Consider the following 24,080-nt stretch of genomic DNA (forward strand, 5'->3'; position numbering starts at 1 on the left):
TTCCAATCTTTTTCTTGAGGGTTTTTGGCCCACGTGGCTTGTCTTGGTGGGGAGTCTCAGTCAGTTTGGGTGGTCGAGAGGGCATTAACTGACTTGGTTGTGGGGCCGAGGAAGTTTCCTTCTGTTTCCCCTTATTTATGTACTCGCTTGATTCTCCTTCATTGAGCTCCCGTGTGGGTTCCTCCCTTAAGGTAGTGGCTTTGGTCCCCATGGTTTCTATTGAATCAGAATCGTCTTCAGGATCATTCATATACACGGGGTCGTCTCCTGTCCCTATGTTAGTCTTTGAACTGGGCTTGGAGCTCGTGGCATTAAGCGATCTCTTTCGCCGTGTTTTCTTTTTCTTTGCCTGAGCGATTGATGCAGTATCCCTCTCTTCAAGAATGTAGTTTTGATTTTGAAGCATTGACCGTGTAACTACATTCACGGGTACAAAAATGGGTGTGGTTCTTCGTGCTTGGTTGGTGACCTCAACCAAATTCAATGGCGTAATCTTGGGTGCATTAGGATTATGTGGACATTGAGCGATCAAATGATCTATGCCACAACGATTACATGTAAGTACCGGCATTCCCGATGTGCTCGCTTGATTTGGTTGCATCTGAGTAGAGATCTTCTGTAGCCTATTAGGGCACTCTGCTACACGATGTGGTCCACCACACTCGTAGCATTGAAGAGGTGGTCTCCTCGCCAAGGTATTAAGGTTTTGCCCTCTTGTGGCAAGAGCAGCCGCTTGATATACAGGCTTGACTTGCTCGAAATGATCCTCCATGTAGTACTGGGGAATCATTTCAAACGTATCAATCCCGTATGGAACAGTGGGGTCTATCTCCTCTTCATAATCCCCACATGCACTATGTGACTCACAACCCATCTGGTTTACAGGGGTAATCCTTGGATGTGGAGGTTGTGGTCCTAGCACTGGCGGTGGTAACGGCACAGACTGGACTACATTCGGATTCCTTGGAACTATGTGCTGTGACGGTTGCTCGATAGGTTGTGCAGGCATTAGCGCGGGTACTTGAGGTGTGTTTGACCAAGCTAGTGGTGCCTGGTTTGCCAACATTCGCTTAAGTGTTAGGCAATCTTTAGATTGATGGCCATACTTACCACATGCATTGCAATTCCCATTGAATTTGACTCTAAATGTGGGACATTCACTCGTGCTATGTGGTCCTAAGCACACCGAACACCATTGTTGCTCTCTCCTTGGGTACATATGGCTATTCTGAGGAGCTCGATTACCCCTAAAGTATTCTTGGAGAGCCTTAGTAAGGTCGGTCACAGACATTTCAGATATCTTGGGCTCCTTGGCAATAGGTTTCACCATCATTGGCTCGTGCCCAGATACTTGCGAACTAACGGATTTTGTTTCTGAAGACACCTTTTTACCTGCAATCATCAAGTTGTCTTCTAACTGGATTGCATTGGCAGTGACTGCTTCCCACGTTGTAAGACCTCTAATGACTAGGCCATTGTAAATGTCCTCGTGGCGCAATCCTCGGATGAATCTATCGAGGAGTTGGTTGTTATTGAAGCGTTCATCGGGAGTGCAGCGAGAATTTAGATGCTTCAATCGACTTATAAAGTCTCTCACTGACTCACCTTCCTCGCGTTCAGCTTTTTGGAGTTGAGATGCTACTCCCCAAAGCACACCCTCACGTATGTATTCTTTCAAGAACAATCTCTTGAGAGTGGGGTAGTGAGTGCGCTCTTCAACCCTTAAGGTTCGATACCAATCTCCGGCCTTCCCACTTAAGGTTAAGCCTAAGGCTTTACACTTATGCAGCTCATTGTGCTCTTCCAAGGAATCACACACGTGTTCAAAGACTTCAATGTGCTTCCTAACATCCTCGTTACCACTGAAGTTTTGAGTGAGCTTAGCCACTTGTACTGCCTTGCTTCTAGGTTCTCTCTCAAGCATGCCCCGCATGTTTTCTGCAATGGATCGTCCGATCGTCTGAGCAAATGCTGCGAGATCACCTAAGTGAGCAGGCATAGTTGGTGGAGGCACTTCTGGGATAGCCTGGCAGATAGGAGTTGGCGTTGGTCTGAGTAGGTTGGCAAATAACGTAGGATATGATATGTGGCTAGGCCTAGCTCCTCTTAGATAAGGGTGGTGATAAGGCGGTCGTGGAGCATACGCTATTGGCATACTAAGAGGCGTAGGAGCTACCTGAGCATGAGTAGCGATAGGTACATAGGGTCGATAGGCACTGGCACGCACTGTTGTAGGTACTGTTCCACTAGGTAGCGGTGTCGTACTAACTACAGCGGTAACAGGTGCACTTTCAGCTATGCTCATCATTGGGGTAGGCATTGTGGATTCCCTAATGGAAAGTTGAGCCAAGGTTGGAAAGCTAAAGTTACTACTCGTGGGCTCAACCTGCATTGAGACTCCAGGCGAAACAACATATGAAGGGTCTATGGGACTCACCAAGGGAGTCTCCAATTGTGATAGGGTTGGTTGTTTGGCCTTGCCCGTATCCAAAAACCTCATAGGGCTAGTGGAAACTAGGTCCACTCCCCTATTTTGCCTCTCAATTTGGATAATTCTATGAATAACATCACATATCATGTGTTGTTGCTCCTCTAGATTAGTGGCGCTAGATGTAGATCGTAGGACTTCTAACCAACCTACATGGTATGTGTAACCCGTGTATAGGTCCGTTAGAGTCTCTGTGTGTAGATCATATTCCCAATTTTCATTGAGAAATATCCCATCTAGACTTGGTGTGCCAAACGGTTCTCTTGAAGTGGACGCAATGTCACTTCTTATGGATTGGCTTCTAGGGACCTCTACTTTAGGAAGAGTATCGGAAGGTGGTAGCTCAGTAGGGCCCTCATTAAACGAAGTGGGTAGAATATCCACATGGACACTCTTTGGGAGGGTAGGGTCTACATAAGATGTGAATGGCGAATCCACTACCCCTCCTTCTTCATTTACTTCGCTTGTCACATGTTCAGAGCGTGTAGCTCTACTAAAAGTCTCTATTAGACGACTAAACATGCTAGATCCAGGTTGTGGGGCCCACACTGGCATGTTTTGGCTTGTCTCCTCAGGGTTCTTGGTAGGGTGTCCTTCCATGGCTTCTGAGTCAGAAGATGGGTCACTATCCACTATTCGTGGATCTTGGGTCGCACTCCCTTGGGTTCCAGCCGAAGGCCAAGATGCTAACATGGAGGGATGGTGTGAGCCTGCGTAGACTGAAACGCTTTCTAGTGGCTCAGACTCCAGCACCCGACCAGAGCGTAGATGCATGTGACGTGGGTACCCTACGTGCGTTGGTAACTACCCTTGAAACTCACACAAGTGGTTTCTTAAGTGTTTCGCACCCCGTTTTTACTTGTTTTTGTGTTGTTTTTAACCCGTTTTTGACCCCCTTACTTACGGTCGAACTTGGACTAGGGCGTATGATAGCTCGAAACGAGCGTATCGTTCAAAGGATCCTAGTGTGCTTTACAGCACCGTGTTCGCCTATCTAGAGCTCCTATAGTCCTCAAAACAGTCCATTTCCCTTGGGGGGAAGGGGCAAAAGCCTATTTGCTTGTGGAGGAAAGGGTGAGGGCTTTATCCCACATACTCACTTTACTCCTTGGGGAGTGGGCTACATATAGGGCCCAACTTCCCATAAGCTCTCACTTGAAAGAAAGCTATGGAGGCTCACTCTCTTATATATATATATATTAAAAGACAAAGACCGAGACCGAGGCCGGGGCCGGGGTCGTGGTCGTGGGTCAATTGGGGTTCTTTCTTTTCAAAAAAAATTTCTCCAATTAGAAAATCTTTCCTCTCCACACGTTTGGTTCTTTCTTTAAAAATAAAATTTAATTTTTTATTTTTTATTTTTTTAATTTTTTTTAAATTTTTTATTTTCTGTTTTTTTTGGTGAGATAAGTTTTCTAGGGTTTCCTTAGGGTTCAGCCTTGGCCGCGGCGCAGTTCGCACACACAGCACAGATCTGGGGATTCAGAAATCCCTCTCACGCGCAGAAACCAGATAACAGAATGCACGCCCACATGCGAAGCGAAAAAATAACAAAAAGAAACAGAAATACAGAAGACAAATTGCAGAAACAGAGATTGAAAACCACAGAAACACCACAACAGCAACACAGACGCCTTTCCTACAGTAGTGTAAATTAAACTTCACGCAGCAGCCGAGCTGCAAACTGGAGCTTGGTGCAGGGTAACTCCCCGGCAACGGCACCAAAAATGTGCGCTTTTGCCGCACAGATCGTAGCTGGGGACCTGCCAGACACCGTATGCGAGCCACGAATGGCTGCAAGCATACAACCAGGAAGGCAAGCTCAAAACAGAATGCAAAAGGTGTGTCACTCACCGCTTAACTGCCGCCTTGAAGGATTCCTGCGTCGCAGCCGTGAAGGAGGAGCCGCCGTCGCCGCTCTACCGCCTCGCCGCCGTCGCCGTGCCGCTACACAGTGCGCTCGATCGCTCTCTCACTCTCTCTCTCTCTCTCTCACATACACACGCAGGAGAAGGAAACCAAGGAGATAAGGCAAGAGCACTCTTGTATTCACAACACATGAGAATGAGGATTTTAGGGTTACATTTGGACTCTTATAGGTGACTTGGCCGTTCACACTTGGGCGCCCATACATGGCCGGCCGACCCTAACCCTTATCCTACTGATATTCAAGGTGCGCCTCTCATCGGCGATCACCCAATCCCTTCATCCTTAACATATGGTGCCGACAAGCCCGACCCATGACTCAGAATATTTAAATTAATGACGTAAAACATAATACGTCTCAATGTCCGTCATAGGTTAACAGACACTAGTAAAATTAAGGGTCTCTCATCAACCATATAAAACCTTTTGGCTTTATTTCTTATGGTATTAAGACCAGAAGATTCTGAAGGATCGGACTTTGGAGCTCCAAGTCCAGAAAGCAAAGTATCACTCACATCTTGAGACTTTGACCCAAAAGTCTCTTCAAGAACTTCAACATCTTCCTCTGAGTCATCTATGTCTGTACCTTCATTCTCTTCATAATCAGAATCATCAGTGGAGTGGTTGGTATTGTACAAATTGTCATGATGCTCTTGAAATGCTTCAGAAAAAGACTACATAAAAAAAAAGAAAAAATCATTCTAAGTAGAAGAGGATTTGAAGACTTGATAGAGTGACCTTAAAAGTAAGAACCAAAACGTAACTTATGCAAAAGTAAGAACACTATAACCATCTCTCTGTATACTAGACTACATGGTAAACTCATTAAACCAGACATAAAAAGTAAGCCAAACTTCCTTCTTACTAAAATTCATTCAAACTAAACAAGACAAACTTCTTGTATACTAGAATGCATTCTAGCATATGCTAGAGCAGATAAACTTCTTGTATACTAGAATACATGCAAACTAGACTTGACTAGACCTCTAAGTGTTTCAAGATATGAGCTAGAAAGACAAGAATTAAATATACTAAAAAACAAAGAATAGTTCTCAACGTATTCTAGAATACACAAAGACAAGAAGTTTTATGAACTACGCATACACTAGAATACATATAAACTAGACTAGACAAACTTCATGTATATTAGAATACATGAAAACTAGAGTTGACTAGACCTCTACGTATTCCAATATATGAGCTGGAAAGACATGACTCAAACAAACTTGAAAAAGAATAACAGTTCTCTACATATTCCAGAATACACAAAGATAAGAATTTTTTTTAACACTAATGAAAAACACTAATATCAAGAGAAAGACATCCATACCCATTTGCGAGTAATCATTGCATCTTTAAACTCTTGCTATGGGTAGAAATAGGATTCATCTCTTTAAGCCAAAAATTTACAGAGAGAAAACTCTAACTGCAAGAAACTTCCCTTTGTTGTTGTCTACCAGATGATGAATGATCCCACGAGATATACTTTCTTTGACTTTAACAATGCGACCATAAGTTAAATACTTTGTATTTTTAGAGTAGTCTCCTTTTTTTCAACAATAGAAAGGAAAGTTGTGTTTGGCGCAACGATTGTCTTGTGCTTACCTACTATGCCAAAGTGAATTGTCCAAGCAAATCCTTCTCGTGCTTTACCTCTTGCACTACTCCAAAGAGTTGTAGCTTCGATGCTTGAAGACTTTTTCTGCTAATGTTGAGTTAAAGGTGTGCTTCCTTGAGATGATGGAGGAAGTCCATGAGTAGCTAAAACCATTCTGCTTGATGGTGGTTGATCTTGTAAGTCTAGAAACCGGTGAGCTGCTAAAAGTTTTCTTCTTGGGTCACTTGGACGCCTATCAGGGTTTGGAAGAGTCACAGTCACTCGAGGTGCCTGAAAGTGAGGACTAATTGGAGCAAGTTGAGATCGGGAAGGTGTCGACTCCTGAATGTCCTGAGCCACCCACAGGGATAGATGCAGTTGCTTGATTACTTTTCTTTTGCTTCGTAGAAGTTCGAGCATCACGTATTGGTGGTGAGGCCATCTTAATCCTAAAAACAAGACAGTAAAAAATCATTATCTCATTGTTTGCTAAGATAAACAAACAGAGACAAAATCATATTTCTCATGAAAAATATGATTTGTTAAGTGAAACAAGATTTAAGATTAGCAAATGTGTATGTAGGGCAAACAAACGAGAAAGACAAAAAGTGAAAGAGAACAAATAGACATAGAGAGAAAGAGAGAGAGAGTGTGTGTTAACCTCCATGCAAGAACGGACCTACATGTGTAAGCAAACATGAGATAGGAATGTAAGAGAGAGAGCTCCTCAGTACACTAGAGATAAAGAGGGAGAGAGAGATGTATTCTAGAATACAACAGGTTGTTTTCCTCCAAAGATGTGTTTTGTAATTGAATTTTAACATATGACTTTCTAGAGCTGTGTATTCCAGAATACAACTCACAAGAGACTTCAAAACACAATACATAGATATAAAAGAGAGGAGAAAGCACTAAGAGATGAATAGATCAAACCCAAAACAATTAGGACCCTTTTTATCACCAAAGTACTTACACAACCTCTTTCTTGAACACAATTTGAGAAAAATTTGCCCCCAAAATCTATCTTTTGCTACGTTGCTCTGATGGAGATTCTGACCGCTCCGTTGGCTTCAAAAGCGGGGTAAAACCTCAAAACACTTGCTCCAAATACTCTCGGGTCGCTCCTCCTTCGTTTTTTATGTTAAAACTATAGTTTGCTGTTTTTTAGTCGTGCGCGCGCACGACGCGAACTCGAGAGCTTTTGCTTTCTTTGCATGTCTTCTAAAATTAGATAAACAAATCCTTTTTGCATGAAGGTCTATTCTAATGGTTTACATTGAGTTTGGGTTATTGTAGAATACAGCTTGCCGAAGCCGTGTATTCTGGAATACAACTCAAGTGTAGAGAGAAGTTATATTCAAGAATACAACTTGATGAAGCTGTGTATTCTGGAATACAACTCAAGTGTAGAAAGAAGTTGTATTCCAGAATATAGCTTATTGAAGCTCTGTATTCTAGAATACAACTCAAGTGTAGAGAGAAGTTGTATTCTAGTATACAGCTTGTTGAAGCTCTGTATTCTGGAATACAACTCAAGTGCACAGAGAGAAGTTGTATTCGAGAATATAGCTTGTTGAAGCTGTGTATTTTGGAATACAATCTCAAGTTCAGCCTATTCGTGTGGAGACAACCGCTCCCTTGAGAAGAAAAGACAAGTTTTTGCATCGCAATGCATTGAGAGAGGCATGTAGGGTGTATTGTTGTTAAAAAAACTGCTTGAGGACACTTGGATTCAGAAAAATTAAGCAGGAACGTGAAAAATTCTTTGCTTTAAAACGTGCTCAACAGAATATAGCATTACATGGTTTTTTATTAAGGTTTGGAGAGAAGATAAAATATACAGTTTTCGGCACGATTGTGTGTCGAAAGTGTTTTCTTCAAGTGTTTTGTTTAAGCAATCAGTGGATGCAAAAGATCTTAAAGTGGTTGCAACGAGTGGAAGAAGATTCACGGTACTCATTTAGTACACGTAACACTCCTCAGCTGTGTTTTCTCAAGAGCTGGATGGAACGATTTGTCACTTACAATGGTGAGCGCATGCCAAATTCAAAATTCACCCATTTGCCTGATAATTTTACAAAGGGAGAAGTTTACAACCTCTATGTGGAAACGTTGAAAGGAAGGAACATGTCATTTCTTTCATTAACTTCATTTCTTAGAGTTTGGAGATAGTATTTTGCTGATGTGAAAATTCCCAAGAAAACTAGAATGGGGGTTTGTCAAATTTGTGCAGAGCTCAAAGCCAAAAGAGATGTGGCAAAGACATTTGAAGAAAAAGGTATGTTTGATTTGTGTTTTTTGTACGTTTTAATTTATGAATGAGAATTCCAAGTGGTATAATTTAAACTAGCTTTACATTGTTTTGTGTTTTCAGGTCCTATTCTACAAGCACTTAAAGCTCATCGAGAACAACAAAGTAGTACAGAGCGTCAAAAGCTAGCAAAGCATCAAAAGAAGTGCCTTGAGCAGAAAGAAATGTATTTGGGATTAGTCATAGATGGAATGGATCAAAAGAAGACGTTGATACCCCATTTTATGCGTGCTCCAAAGAATTTGAAGGGAGAGAATTTCATACAACTACATGTTGTTGGAGCCCTCATCTTTAACGGCATGATGACGTCGAAAGTTTTCATAAACTTTCCAAATTTACACAACGACCCTAACTTGACCATCACCATAATTCAGAAAACAGTAAGTGAATGGCAAGGAGAATTACCTGGCACACTTTATGTGTAGCTAGATAATACGTCAAGGAAAAACAAAAATCAAATAATGCTTGCTTATTTGAGTATCTTGGTGCAGCAGAAAGTTTTCAAAAAGGTCAAACTTGGATTTTTGTTGGTGGGTCACACTCATGATCAAATTGATCAGATGTTTAGCAGGTTTTCAGTCAAACTTACTAAGAAAAGTGCATTTGACCTTCCAAAGGTGTGCACAATTCTTAAAGAAGCTTATGATCCTACGCCAGAAATTCATGTTTTGAAATGCACCTATGATTTTAGAGAGTTTGCAATAGGTGGAGATTTTGCAAGCCCTGCATTCGCTCAGCTTAATGACCATAGTTTCCAACATCAATTCAAAATAAAAGAAAAAGAAGCTAAAACACGTTTGTGGTGTAAGAAGTACTCTAACTCAAAGGCATGCATCCTCAAAGGCATGCATCCTTAGGATGGTTTAAAGTTTTTACTCAGTGTCCTAGAACGACAAATTCTTCAGGCAGCAAAAATGCTTTTGGCATCAAGCATTGAAGCAGCAAAAGCTCAAAAAAAAAAAGCGAGCCATCAATTATCAGTAATGCTTGATAGAAATTAAAGAGACCATACAATCACAACATGTGTTTTTTCCAACTTGCTCACTTGGATGGTGGAATACATTTTTTCATGAGCAAGAAATCTTGATTGAGGAAGTTCAAAGCAATTCAAGATCACTGATGAATCTGGAGCCCTTTCTTTGGAGGGTACAAGAACTTGAAGACCGTGATGATAATATTCAAATGCCAAATCAACAAACAGAATTGCCTGAAGAATTGCAACCATTGGTGCATGGGGAGACTCGCAAAGCGTATGTTGGTGCTAGAAGGACTAGTCAATGACGGCTGCAAGAGAAGGAAATGTGGAAAGGAAATATTGAGGAGCTCAGTGTGTAGGTGCAATGATTGCAGTGTTAGCAACAGATGATGAAGGAAATGTGGAAAGAAAATATTGAGAAGCTCAGTGTAGGTGCAATAATTGCAGTGTTAGTAACAGATGATGAAAGCAGATGTCCTTTTTGGTTGGCAAAGGTACTTAAAGTCTTTGAGGAAAATGGAAAAGTAAGCTTAATTGAGTCCACTCTGGTACAAGGTCAATGGAGATGATGCATTATCAGGAAAATATTATCCAGAGATGATTCGAGTAAATAAAAAGGGAAAGAAAGCAAATCATAGTCAACGTCGCGTGGATAGCCTAAGCATGGAGGATGTGAAAGTTCTTGTTTATGGTTTTACCTTGAAAAAGTCGGGTCATCTACGAGAACAAACCAAAAAAATTCTTCTGGAGAAAGTCAAAGATTTAATACGAGAGACATAAGACCTCTCATTGTAACCAATTTTGTGGACAATATTATTTTATTACAAATTGAGTTTTTTTTTTCTCAAAAAATGTGTGATTTTATGAGCAACTCTATCATCTTTAAAAGTATTGAAGTGTAAAACTTGCACTTTTTAACAGTTTTTTTTCAAAAATGGGTTGTATTTTTGATGGTTTAGTTGTACTTTTAAATGGCTGGATGTTTAGCTGTATGTATGCTAATTAGAGCATGCATAGCTCAATATATGCTCATTAGAGCATACATAGAGCATCTGCATAAGGCATATATAGAGCATGCATACTTTCATTTATGGCCTATCTATGCTCATTAAAGAATAGATAGGGCATAAATAGAGTATACCTAGTTCTATGTATGCATTTATAGAGTTGTGTTCTATGTATGCATAAATAGAGCATACATAGTTCTATATATGCACATGCATAGAGCTATGCATTCTCTATATATACATAAATAGAGTTATGTATGCTCTATATATACATACATCGAGCATATATAGAGTATAGATACATAGAGCATTTGAAAGCTCTCTAATGCATCCATATTAGAGTAATGGAGACAAAAAATAGCATACACATTTAACACCGAGAAAAGTACTTGTGTAAATGATTAGGGGGGAAACATTGGCAACATATTCTATGCTAAGCTGAAGGAGTAAGCAATGTAGCGAAACCTACAAAACATAGAAACAAAAAAACGTTTTAGAAGCAAGCATTGAATGCTCTTTACCTACCAAAAAGTAGCAGAATTATAAAGATCCTTAAACACCATATCTTCTCACAGAGAGGATTGCACCAAGAAGGAGGAGCCCATATAGAGCAAGAAAAGGTTAGTGTTCTTAATCGTAACCCTAAAGTGATTACTTAATTGATCAGTCATCATCTAGAGGATGCATATTAAGTAAAAGACAGGAGCCCGTACTTTGTAAGCATCTTGAATAGAGGTTGAGGATGAATGAAGGGGAAGTAGGTAGCAAGAGGAAATAGATTAAAAAAAGAGAGGATGAGGATGAAAGAAGGAGAGGATGAAGGGATTGTATCAAAAAGAGAATGACGACAAGACTGGTTTTTTCAGCACCGTTGCCCTGATTTTTTTTAGAAAATTAAAATCCCCAATGCCAGTAAAACCATCAATCATCACACCAGCACTTATACCGGTGCTTACATTGCTAATGGGGATTTTTTCTAGAATGTTAAAAGCCAATATTGTTTATATCAACACAAATTTTATCATGATCTTTTTTTTTTATAGATGTCTTCTTCCTCAAGCGACGATTTCACACATGAGATTTTGCAGGACACACAACATTTTCACAACCCATTTTTATTAATTTGCCACTCCTCTCTAGCTTTTGCACAATTTGCATTTGACTATGCTCGGGAGCTCCAATTTCTATTATGTCTTTTTCTAGGTTCCCTACGCACCAAGGAAATAAACTTTAAGTGGCTACACGACCCTAATCCAAATCCAGACACCCAATTTCGAAAAATTTTCAAGTTCGATCATGTTTACGATTTTTGTAAAAATTGCAACTTTAAAAATATGGGCACAATAGAATGCAAATTGGAAACTAAGCATATAGACATGTTCCTCAAACGAAAAATATTTCTTTTAATGAAAAATTTACTTAAACCAAACACTCTCTCTCTCTCTCTCTCTCTCGACATATTCTTCTTCTCTCTCTAGAAATTTTAATCGAAAGGAGGGTTTTTTATTGCATACTTTTACATAGCAAAAGGGGGGGTGTTCCTTAGAGAGGGATCTTACAAACCTATTATATATATTTGAACTTTATAATTTCAATCTCATGTAAACCTAAGTAGAGAATTAAAGGTTTATTTATCACATAAAATCTTCAAAGACCTTTTGGTGGCCAAAACGAGAGTTCAAGTGGTTCATTTATGTTTTTGCTGGTCTCTTCATATACTCTATTTAAAATTGGTTAAAGAAAGGATCTTAAATAAAGATGAGAACTTATGTATAGTACATCCATTATTCCATGACTTCTTATGTATAGCATCATATATTTAAACAACAAAGTTTTTGTAATCTTGGCTAAATAGTTTGGGGACAATGTCGATCTCCACGCGTATGAACAAAACATAAAGAAGTGTCTAGTAGTGCCTTTCTTCGATACCAACTCAAAGCATTATGAAGTGTAGATACACACGGCATAATAAGACAATTGTTGAGGTGAAATGAAAAGCAATTGTCTATGGGATTATCAAGTTGGTAAATTCCAATGAAGCCAACATTAAGTAGGAGAGCCATACAATTAAGTAGCATTAAGGTCGAAGGCTCATAAGATTATGTATGCCCACTCTATATAAAGAATCAATTATCTTGTCGTCCTGGAAGTGCGGGGGAGGGTTTACTCATGTGGTGCCAATTTGCTCGAGCTCGAACTGTTTGATGAGGGATCCTATGGAGACCATGGATGTGTCCAACTCAAAGGGGGTGCCATCGAAAGTGATTGTTGAGGCATTGGTGTTGGTGTACTCCATGCAGAGATCGGCCTCCTGTTTGCATGAGATGGTGTTGTGATAGTGGTAGTACCGCATTTGGGGCCACCAGGCCCACCCTTCCTCCCCCTGCATGTGACCCAACTCTATTTGCGACCTGTGCACCCCAGTCGCAAACACCCCCCGCCTCCCTTGCACCGCATACTTGGGAGCCGTCTTCACATAATCTTCTTGCTTGTCTCGATACACCAGCTTCTCCAAAGCCCAATATGCCCTGCTTCATTCAACTCCGAGGAGAGAGATCCAGCAGCAACAGAGCACAGCACAGTTCATTAATTAATGTTCAACAAAGGAAAAAGAAGAAGAAGAAGAAGTTTTATCATCGGGCTGTAGCTCAGTTGTTAAGGTGCTTCGCTGTCAAAACCCAGGTCATGGGTTCGAACCCTGCTGGCTACCCCCATTGATGCCTCACCCTTGTGTACCGATTGAAGCTTGCCCCCTGCTTTGTGGGATAAGGGGGGTCCCATGGGTACTAAGCCCGCTTCCTAACGCCCAACTTTTAAAAAAAAAAAAAGAAGAAGAAGAAGAAGAAGAGTTAAACAAGCGGCGGTGTACTGAAATAAATCAAAGGCCCATTAATTACCTCGAGTCGCTTGCCGCCACCTCATCTCTCGTTTGGCACAGTTTGTCTGACATCCTGACTTGGTTGAGCTGCAGCATGGTTAGGTTTCCAAACTGACCCATCACAGACTGAAAAGATGAATCCGGTGAGATGTAGATATACTCGTCCACATCAAAGAAGAAGGTCCAATCAGCCATAAACTTCGTTCTGTGCAGGCAATCGTTGACAATGAGGAATTGATTGTAGTAATAGCCATCATACTGTGCCTGTTGCTTCACATTCTGCACTGTGATGTAGCCCAACTTCTTCCATGGCTCCAACACTGCCCTCACCTCTGCATCCATGCCCCCAGCGTCATGGAAGATGAAGTGAGATTTGGGCCCAAAAAGCATAATATGGTATGCAATCCATTCCCTTATTCTGTTTGCATTCAAGTTCCCAAAGAGCGGGGAGCCACAGTACACAAACTCATAAGGGTATGGGGGCTCAAACACTGATGGATCGTAGGAGTTCTCATCTTCGTTCACGATGCGTTCTGCAGGCTTCCCAAGCCCGTCACCATGAGAAGCATACAGCACCAGCTGCCCGCCTCTCTGATTTGATGATGTTCCTACTGGCTCGGTGAAGGTGCAATTCACAACAACAACAGTATACACTCGCCCGTAATTAACATCCGGCAGCATCCTATATGCCATTCCACTCTTCATGATGGGCTCTCCGGCCCCATCATGATGATCTCTTGAAGAATTAGAGGTGGACGTCGTCGAGGGCGCCCAATAGCACTCAAACTGAGGATCTCCAAAGGTGTAGAGTGGTTTTGAGCCCAACCCCACCACTGCAAACGTGTTGTTTCCCCCTCTGTAAGCTCCATACACGACAAAGAGTGCTGCACCTGAGCCATATGGTTGGAACACCCTCTCCTCATCACCTGCATGTTCATCTGATCGGTGAAGCCCAACGAAAGCAGCCTTCTCACCGCGCCCACTAGTATATTGCTGCGTTATTCTTTTGACTGAATTATTCGTACTAGAAGCAGCTCCATAATTATGAAGCTTGAGCAAGATCTGAGGCAGAAAAATCAAGAGAAACATGGTAATCAAAAGGGTAACCACAGCCCTTTTGCATCCACAGCGAAGGTAGCTGCCGCCGGGATGTTTTCGCTTATATTGCAGATCAATCATGGTACACACCTTAAAAAGCTGGCGCCGAAGCCGCCTAGCTATTATGCGTTGGGCGTCTAGTAGTAGTGGCTTGATCAAAAGAAATGGCTGCCAATGATCAACCGACCATGATGTCTCAGCTTGGTAGACTGGCACGTATCTGCGTTGCGTGCTTCCTGCAAGAACCGGCAGCGGCAGATCAAAAAGGAGCTGGAGTTAAACGTTCTTTGCATGGGCTTATATATGCGTTGCAAAAGCGATGCAATAGCGACCGTCGGATGCAATAGCGACAGTCGGCGGGTACGATGCAAGTAATGATATTTTTGAGAGAGAAACACAGACACAGAGAGAGAGAGAGAGAGTGTCTTAGAGAGAAGGGGGCAAGGTTAGTGCCCATGGCCAGCCAACTATTCTTCTTAATTTGAGGCATGAAAATACACACCAAAGAAGGTAAGTAGTCTTTTTTTGTGTGCGCATACTCACTTTTTTGTGTGTGCATTAAATAATTAATGCCCACTACCATGGGTATTAAATATTTAATGCCCACACCTTAGCGTGAAAGCAATGTTAAATGCCGGCGTGATAGAGGTTCCCGAATTTTGCGTGAGATCTACGCACGAGCGATCAGCCTTCAACAGAGTCCATAGCAATACTGACAATAACGATATGGAGATCCCTATTGTGGATGTATCCGAGACAAAGAAGCCCGAGAGGTGGGTGGACATCGTCGACCAGCCTAAGGTGCATCCTCATCAAAACAAGTGAGCTATTCTTGGCAACCACCTACTGGGCACGAGCGGAGAGAGGTCATGCCCTAATCTACCTGCAAAAGAAGGGGGCGGGGGGAGAGAGAGAGAGAGAGAGAGAGAGAGGGAGCTAATGCTTTCCAAGAGATATACTTCTCATGATTAATTGAAAGATTTTTCTTTTTCACTCATTGTGGCCCCCTATAGGAGACGTTTCAACAATACTAAAAAGGAGAAAATCGTATAAACGTGTTACTAAAAAAAGCCTCCAACCAAACCTTAGCAAATCTAAATAATATTAATCAAACCTACCAAAAGAAGCACACAAATTAATTAATGCCCACCAAAAAAACGTTTTGGGGCCTTATTGCTCCCATAGGTTGGGGGAGAAGAAAGTCTCTCTACAAATCATAAACCTTACTGTAGACTTTGAATTGAAAATTTACAAATTCATGCCTTAAATGTTCTAAAATTTAAAAGGTAGAATCTACATAGAAATATTACAATTCATGGTTTAAAATATCATGGTTTTGGCAGGTCTTAGCTATGAATACTTTCAATAAGCAATACCTCTAATTTTTACAATGGAAGGTTCTTCATTATTTGGGTGAAAATTTTATTTGGGCATTGGTCCATTGAATGTCACCTTTTTGCATGCTTTATAGCTTGACCATAAGGGGGACCAAAAGCTAATTGTATGTAAGTCCACATAGTAGATAAGCTTGCACTTCACCATGTTAAAAGAACCATGCTTTCTTTTTTGTTTTGTTGCAAATAGGATTACACCTTTTGCTTTAGGAGGTAAGTCACCTTCATTATAATGCTTGTACTCTACACATGCTCATGACCAGTTACCAATCTTTTTTGGTGTTTAAGCTGCATTTCTAAAAGCATTATTATATGCATTATTATTTTTAATACTAAATGTATATAGCAACCGACACATTTAGTAGTGTTTAATCTTTTTGGTAGTGTTTAAGCTACATTTCTAAAAGCATTATTATATGCATTGCTATTTTTAATACTAAATGTATATAGCAACCGACACATATAGTAGCGAAAACTATAGTAATGTGAAATATTCAAGAGACTAGAAAATGGAATGAGAACTAGTCTAGAGACCAAATATATAAAATGATAATTTCTTTAAAAAAAATGGAAGACATGTTTGATAAAATCATGAACTGGTGTGCAAAATATGTAAACTTGATCTCAAAACATTTTAAGGTGAGCTAGGATATTCATTGACTCGTCTTGTAATAAATTCATTTATCCTATTTGGTCTCCCATGTGGTCTATGGCAAGGTCTGGCATATCTATGCCACTTGCATTAATGAAAAGCTCTATTTTGATATATGATGATGAGGTGGATGCATCATCATCCACAGATACATGAACATTATATTCCTTATAGTGATATTGGTTGTAATGCTCCTTGTGTACATGTGCCTCCTCACTCAAAATTACCTCCCAATATTCTCTTGTGATACATCATTAAAGAATCATGTCACCTCCAATCATCGTGAATATCCATGACTTTACCACGGTACCCTTCCCTTTGTTTCAATCTCCACCTCCTCTGGAAAATTCCTGATAGTTAAGTAGGATATGATGTCATGCCATTCTGAGTCTTCAATGGTTATTAAGAATAGGTGAGCATCCAAAAATTCATGGATTGATATTATTATTTAAAGCACCGAGGTTTCTGCATAGTAAGTTAGCCTCAAAATAAGTCTTGCTGAGTTTGTAGCTAATCTTTAAAACAAATTATTGGAATAGTAACATCCACCTCATTAATATGCCTCACTACCACATTGATGAGATGTGATAGAGCCTTGTCATATACATAGAAACAAAAGAAGTTCCCCAACACATAGTGCCTAGATTTTTGAACACTAAATACCATCTCAAATGCTTCTCTTTTAGTTGTGGTATAGGCATTCTAGGATATAGGCGTTCTCTATTATTATCGATAATTTGTAGCTTTTGGACATAGACCAGAAAATATACTACTCCATCATCGGGTACTCCATTGAGCTATGTCAGGATGTTGTGCAAGGATGCTCTCAATATCATCATGCATACATGGAAAATTATACTCCACCAGGGTTGCCTTAGGATCGGACCATCTCCCTTATGATTTGGAATGCTTCTTCTTCCTACGCTCCCCATTGAAATTTTGGGGTAGTCTTTGTGAGCTAATGTAGCTAACAAATGATCTCAATGCTAGTTGGCAAGATATCTACTTGATGATCTTGACCTTTGGCTAGGAGGTGTTGATTCCTTCCCAAGAGATTAATTCCCTTTTGAAAACACAGAAAACGTGTTTGAAAGAGTTAAGAGAGATTGTTTCTCAAGATAATGCTTGAATATTAACCATAAGCTCCACCATCTTTGAAAAGGTAGCAAAATCATCTAGAAGATCCAAGAAGATAGTCATGGATTTGTGTAAAAATTTAACACAACTCTCCATCATCTGCCTTTGAAAGGTGGTGAAGGCATTGCATAGCCCAAAAGATATTAAATTATACGTGAATGTGCCCCATTCTATGATGAATGTAGTCTTTGCTCTATCTTGTTGGGATATCAATGCTCCATCCTCATATTATATTATCCAAGTTCTAAGTAGCCCATACCTGTATGAACCCCATTATGAGGAGTAGCCATGGCTGAGTAACTCAGGTGCTAGTATCCCCATATTCACACGAGAAGGTAGTTTACAAGGCCACATGGTTTAGACATGGCTTCGAATAGATGTGGCACACTACCAAATAGGCTACATGTTACAGTGGGTCATTATCTCTCATAATGGGCCACACATATAGTAAGTAGACTTTAGTCTTGGACGCCATGTGAGGCCGAAGATGAGCCTTGATGGCTGTGGGAGGTGGTATTACTACATAGTAGTTTTTTGTTTATCCTTATGAGCCAAGTTTACACCACACGGATGGTGGCACTGACTATGACTACATACCTACATAGTCATGTCATGGCCAAGTTTACACCACAGGGATGGTGGCACTGACTATGACTACATACCTATGTGGTCATGTCATGGCCATTATGGCCACCCTGCATATGCAAGTCTATATAGATACATGGCTAGTCCCTTCTCCACATAGTTCTCAATCATCACTATGAGTTTACTCCCTAGATTCTACTAGCATAAAGCCTCTAACTTTACACTTCTATATCAACCTTCATAACAGCACATGTGTGTGGGGCTTTGCCATCTATTATAATACTTCGGTAATTCAATATTCTTCTCTATCTCTGTTATTATGCGATTTAAGTTTAAAGTTTTGCACTATGAAAGGCCCTACTTCTTGTGAGTGCTCCCTTATATACACTACGTGTTGTATCCCCTTATGTACCCTTTCATGCTATACTTAACTAATTATGTCCATTGTAACCATCCATGAAACTAATTATATCCGTTGTAACCATCCATGAAACTATGCATTTCTTGCCCAATAAACTCATCTAACATGGTATCAATGAATGGAAATAGGAAAGGATCTTTAATAGTTTACACATTATAATGTAAGAATCTTTAATAGATCCTTAGCATGTGGTAATCTTAGAAACCCTTCGCTTCCCATTTTGCTTATAAACCACCATAATTGAAAATATCTTAAGATCTCACTGATGAAAAGCCTTAGGGCCTTTAGTAGATGGTCAATTTTCTTTTTTATCTTGTTTGGATTCATCTGCTGTGCTGGTACCAATGGGATCTCGTTCTAATTGAATTTGGAATCCATGCCTTTAAGATCAATGTGTTCCTAGGCAAAGACATCTTTTTATTCCTCAAAGAGTGAAATCAATATTTCTTGGAGTTTTGGTGGTAGATCAACATTTATCAGTATTATATTTGGTTCTTCCTCAGTTTCTAGATTGACTTCCTTGTCTTTTGATCCTCCAATATCACTTATTCTTTGTTATTTTCCTCTTTCTTCTTCGGTGCAAGACTCGGAAATCTTCTTCATCTTATGTAGCTTTCTCAAAGAATATCTTCATTTTTTCTTCTTCTTGTAAGCTTATGGAAATTATGAATAACTCAATCTCTCCCACCAAGAATACTGCCATGAGAAGTGAGGTTTTAATCTTTGAATGTTGAACCTTTATGTAGCTCTTCTTTGTCACTAATGACCAGTCAAAAGCTTTGATCCACTTTTTGGAAGAAACATCGTGTCTTTTGTCAAGTCATAAATGACTTGGGCTGGCTTATAGTCTTCCTAGAAACATTGAATAAGCTTGAAATTGTTACATTTCAATCACAATGAATGTGTCCTTGCTTGATATTATAAACCATTCCGAGCGGCCACACACAAAGTGGACACAATGCCATCTTTACTTTGAATGGTGCTCTCACTAGTGTAGATCCTTGATTCTTAACTTCCTTTGGGTAGCCTCACTTATTATGTTAACTCTAGCCCCACTGTTAATTATTACATCAGAAACATTAAGACCTTTGAATTCTTTTTCCACCTCTAGAATTATTTCATTGAGGGAAGTACCATGTGGCCCTACAAAAAAGAGCTATAAGGATGTAGTACAATGCCATCTTGAGGAGTTTTCTAAACAATTACATTTCTTAAAATTGCCCCTAGGTCTCCCCAGCTTTAAGAATTTCTTAAAGTCTTGTAATATATTCTAGTTGAAACTCTTCTTCGGTAAGGCGGTCTATATATAGCCCTATTGAGTGCTCTCTGTAGTTGCCTTGGCATATTTTCTTGTGTTGGCTTCTACTTGGATTTTTGAGTCAATGGTTTCTTTCCAATACTCTTCTCCTTAATCCTTTAGCAAGTGGAATCTTTGCCATAGATCCCTCTATGGTCGACTAAATGTTTTGGCACATACTTTGGAAACTTTATCTCCTTACAATTTTATCTCTGTTTGCTCCATTCAGGTAAGGCTTTGTTATTTTCTATTGATTCCTCAATTATCAATACTTTGGAATGTGTAATCACATTGACTATTGATTCCTCCTCTAATTACCACATTCATCACTATGTTGAAAAATCATTTTCTCAATGCTCTTCCACCCTTGTGTTGTCATTATTGGTGACATATATGCTCTATTTTTTAAGGCCCCCTTGTGTTGTCATTATTGGTGACATATATGAGAAGAAGTTATAAGGTGATGACCGCCCAACAATTCCAAATTTAGCACATTATGGACCGCTTGTATATACTCTATTATGTGTGTTAGTCACTTTATCTTCTTTGTAGACCTCTTTTGTTATGTGAAGAAGAAGAATAATTTTTAGCCTCTCACCTTGCGTGCTCTCTTCTAGGGTTTGTGTGAGTGTGTGTGTGCTTGCAAGAGCTCAAGATCTCTTCTCCCCTGCATCTTTTCATGGTATCAGATCTTGGTTCATGCTAAGGGTTGAGCCGTAAGCAAGAGAAGCATAGGAAGTGGTACAAGGGTAAGAGCTTCATCTACTCTTCCCCCTTTGTGTTGCCTACTACATCCTTGTCGAGAGCTCTTTGGGAGACACCGACAAACAAACTCTGATTGAGGAGCTTTCTTCATGGGAGGAGAGCTATAGGACAACTATAATGTCTGTTGGATTGTTGGAAAAATTTTCGGACCGAAAACGCATTTCGAGCGCGTCTGGACCTCCGTTTTTCAGTTCGTAAGCATTCACCACGGGCACTGTGGGTAAGTTTCGATTCTTTGCCAAACTCTGTTTTTGGAACTGTAGGAAGGGCGATTGGATATGCAGACACTGTGTGTACTGCTAAGAGGTCTCAAAGTTGCCATTGGGTGTATGTATGCAAATTGAGGTCACTTGTAACAGTTTGGGTGCAGTATATTACAGCTACTGTGCAAAGAATACAACAGTTTGTGCAGGTCAAGAAAGAGTGCTGTTGTTGGTATATTTGTGTTGCAAAAAAGATGTCGAATGATGGAACAAACGAGATTGTTACAGAGAATCTTGACAAGAACAACTTCCATGCTTGGAGGTTTATATTGATAAATTTCCTAATGGGAAAAGGTTACTGAGACTACATTGAAGGTGAACATGAGGAGGCACCGGAGATACCGGAGATTAATCCAACTGCAGAAATAAAAGAGTTCAAGGATTAGAATCAAAGAGCAAGGAAAGTCATGTATTAGCTTTCTATTAGCATACAGGACACAATGATTGGGCATATACAGGATGCCAAGTCACCTAAGGAGGCATGGGACACCTTGGTGAAGCTGTATGAAACCAACACCAAGGCACAAAAGATTCAGTTGAAGAATGAGCTTCATACTGTGGAGAAGAAGAATATGTATATGAATGATTATGATTTGAAGATCAAGGGCATTGTGGAATCCCTTGCATCAATTAGTGTTTCTGTTGATGATGATGATAAGGTGGAAGTGTGTGTGCGTGGTCTCAGGCCATAATACAAGGCATTCAAGACGTCTATTCAGGAGAACATTCCCAAATTCACAATTTTGGTGTCAATGCTGATCATTGAAGAGAAGAACTCGGGTGAAGATCAACAGTCTTCACAAAACAAAAACAGAGCAGTAGGCCTTCTACACAAGTTCAAGTAGAGGATGAGGTAGAGGTCGTGGACGTGGCCAAGGTGGTGGTGGCCGAACAGGTAATCAGAATTATGGTCAGCAACATCAACAGTCCCAAAATTTGCAATAACAACACACAGGTGGAAGAGGCCAGTTGGGAAGGGGGAGCCAACGAGGTCGTGGTAATTGGCAAAGACAACATAATGATACACGAGGGTGTTTTTATTGTGGTAAGCCTAGACATGTGCAGGCAGATTGCTATAAGAAGCAGAGTGACATGCGAAATGGAAAAGTGCAGCAAAACAACTATGCATCCTCTAGCAGAAATAATGAGGATAATGAGATGTTGTTTGTTATGCAACATGTGGTTAATGCTGTGTCTGGAAATGATGTAGCTGCATGTAAAGATGATGTATGGTATGTTGATTCAGGTGCTTTGAACCACATGACAAGTCATGGTGAGTGGTTCAAGGAAATGAAGAGTCTTGAAAGACGAGGTTTTGTTGAAACAGGGGATGACACTGCTCATCCGCCGATTGCCCATGTTGGAGATGTGCCATTGTCTATGCAGGATGGTAAGGTAAAGTACCTTGCACATGTACTTCATGTTTCGAACATTATAAAGAATCTGGTTTCTGTTGGCTAGATGATTGAGCACGGTTTGCAAGTCCGTTTTAACCCTAATGGCTATTATGGAGAAGACTTTAAAAATAAGTGCAGGTTGGTTGCAAAAGGCAACAGAGTGGGAAGAATGTTTACATTGAATGTAAATATGCCTAAAGTGAGTGCTGTAATGTTTTCAAATGGTTCAGGAGTTGTTGCAGATACATACATTTGGCATAAGAGATTTGGGCATGTAAATGTGCAAAGAATGAAGTCTATGCAAACTAAAGAAATTATGACAGGGCTGCCTAAATTTAAAGTTGAAGGTATGCAGAAAGTTTGTGAAGCATGTCAATTTGGAAAGCAAACAAAACATGTATTTCCACATGACAGAAATGTGAGCAGGAATGTACTAGATGTTGTGCATTCTGATGTATGGGATGATCTTGCGAAGACTATGTCTATGGTGGGTGGCTGTAGGTACTACGTAACATTCATTGATGACCAAACGAGAAAAGTGTGGCTGTAGGTACTACATAACATTCATTGATGACCACACGAGAAAAGTGTGGGTGTATTTCATGAAGGAGAAGAGTGAAGTGTTCACTCATTTTCAGAATTTTAGAGTTATGGCTGAAAAACAGACAGGAAAGCATATGAAGTGCCTAAGGTCGGATAGAGGGGGAGAATACTTCTCCAATGAGTTCTTTGAATTCTTACGAAAGAATGACATTCAGAGACAATTTACATGTAGATACACTCTGCAACAAAATAGAGTTGCTGAGCGAAAAAATAGGCACTTTGCAGAGATAGCACGAGCATTGTAACCGAGAAGAGAATGCCGCGTAGCTATTAGACTGAGGCTGTGTCTACATCAGTTTATATCATGAAAAGGACTCCTACTATAGCCATACATGATGTAGCACCAAAGGAGAAGTTTACTGGCAAGAAAGCTGATTTGTCTCACCCAAAAGTTTTTGGATGTGAGTTACATACCAAGCTGGATCTAAAAGCAGAAAAATGTGTGTTTATTGGGTATTCCCTTGAGAAAAAGGGATATAGATGTTATAATCCTGCTACACGTGAATTGAGGGTAAGCATGGATGTTGTATTTGATGAGATGAGTAGCTAGTATGCTACTAAAAAAGATGTTGTTGGGACTGATGTAAGTGGAAATGTGGTTGCATAGAATGCAAGTCAGCAATCACAGTCATTAAGTGGACCAGGAGAGTCCTCATCCAACGATTCTACTAATAGACCATGGAGTGGCAGGCTGCGTCATAATACGACTCTTGAAAATGTAGTTGGTACATCACATAAAGGCAAAGAGAAAGTGGTTGAGCCCCTTGGTATGCCTGATATTTCTGCAGGGCATTCTCTTGTTGATGGAGATTCTAGTGGCTCAGAGATGAGCCTTGATGTGAGATTCCAGCAATGAGGACACCTGGTGTGAAGGAGGCTATGGAAGCCATGAATGCAAAGTTACGAAGATCTGGAAGAGTTAAAAACCCAGTGTAGAGGTTGAATTATGATGGTTATGTGGCACATCACTATGCTTATATGGCAAAATTTGTGCAGGTTGTAGAACCTACATGTTTTGATGAGGCTATTGGAAATGTGTGTTGGGAGAATGCTATGGATGAGGAGATGGATGCATTGTATGGAAATGAGACTTGGGATTTGGTGCCTCTGCCTAAAGGCAAGAAAGCTATTGGCTGTAAGTGGGTGTATAAGGTGAAACATAACAGTGATGGTAGCATAAGCAGGTACAAGGATAGATTGGTAGCCAAAGGATATGCATAGACACATAGGATTGATTATGAGGAGACATTTGTCCCAGTTGGAAACTGTGAGAGTTATGATTGCA

General features: G+C 40.3%; 1 protein-coding gene across 1 annotated transcript; it reads right to left on the bottom strand.

Annotated features, from left to right (window-relative positions):
- Nucleotides 1-12,218: 12,218 nt before the first annotated feature.
- LOC147638842 (galactan beta-1,4-galactosyltransferase GALS1-like) lies at nucleotides 12,219-17,738 on the bottom strand. The gene is made up of 4 exons (XM_086783905.1): nucleotides 17,724-17,738; nucleotides 14,372-14,551; nucleotides 13,203-14,245; nucleotides 12,219-12,833 (listed from the first exon to the last, which is right to left on the bottom strand). The coding sequence occupies exons 1-4, from the start codon at nucleotides 17,736-17,738 to the stop codon at nucleotides 12,473-12,475; spliced, it is 1,599 nt and encodes a 532-aa protein (XP_086640031.1). The 3' UTR covers nucleotides 12,219-12,472.
- Between the last annotated feature and the right edge of the window lie 6,342 nt (nucleotides 17,739-24,080).

Source organism: Cibotium barometz, chromosome 4, assembly GCF_041138505.1.
Source record: "Cibotium barometz isolate CiBa-2024 chromosome 4, ASM4113850v1, whole genome shotgun sequence".
NCBI lineage: Eukaryota > Viridiplantae > Streptophyta > Polypodiopsida > Cyatheales > Cibotiaceae > Cibotium > Cibotium barometz.

What these genes read in the sequence shown, in the direction of transcription:
- LOC147638842 (XM_086783905.1), bottom strand. An exon ending in TTCGGCGCCAGCTTTTTAAG is followed by an intron (nt 14,246 to 14,371) that starts GTGTGTACCATG and finishes TTTCTGCCTCAG; the next exon opens with ATCTTGCTCAAGCTTCATAA. An exon ending in GTGGCGGCAAGCGACTCGAG is followed by an intron (nt 12,834 to 13,202) that starts GTAATTAATGGG and finishes TGAATGAAGCAG; the next exon opens with GGCATATTGGGCTTTGGAGA.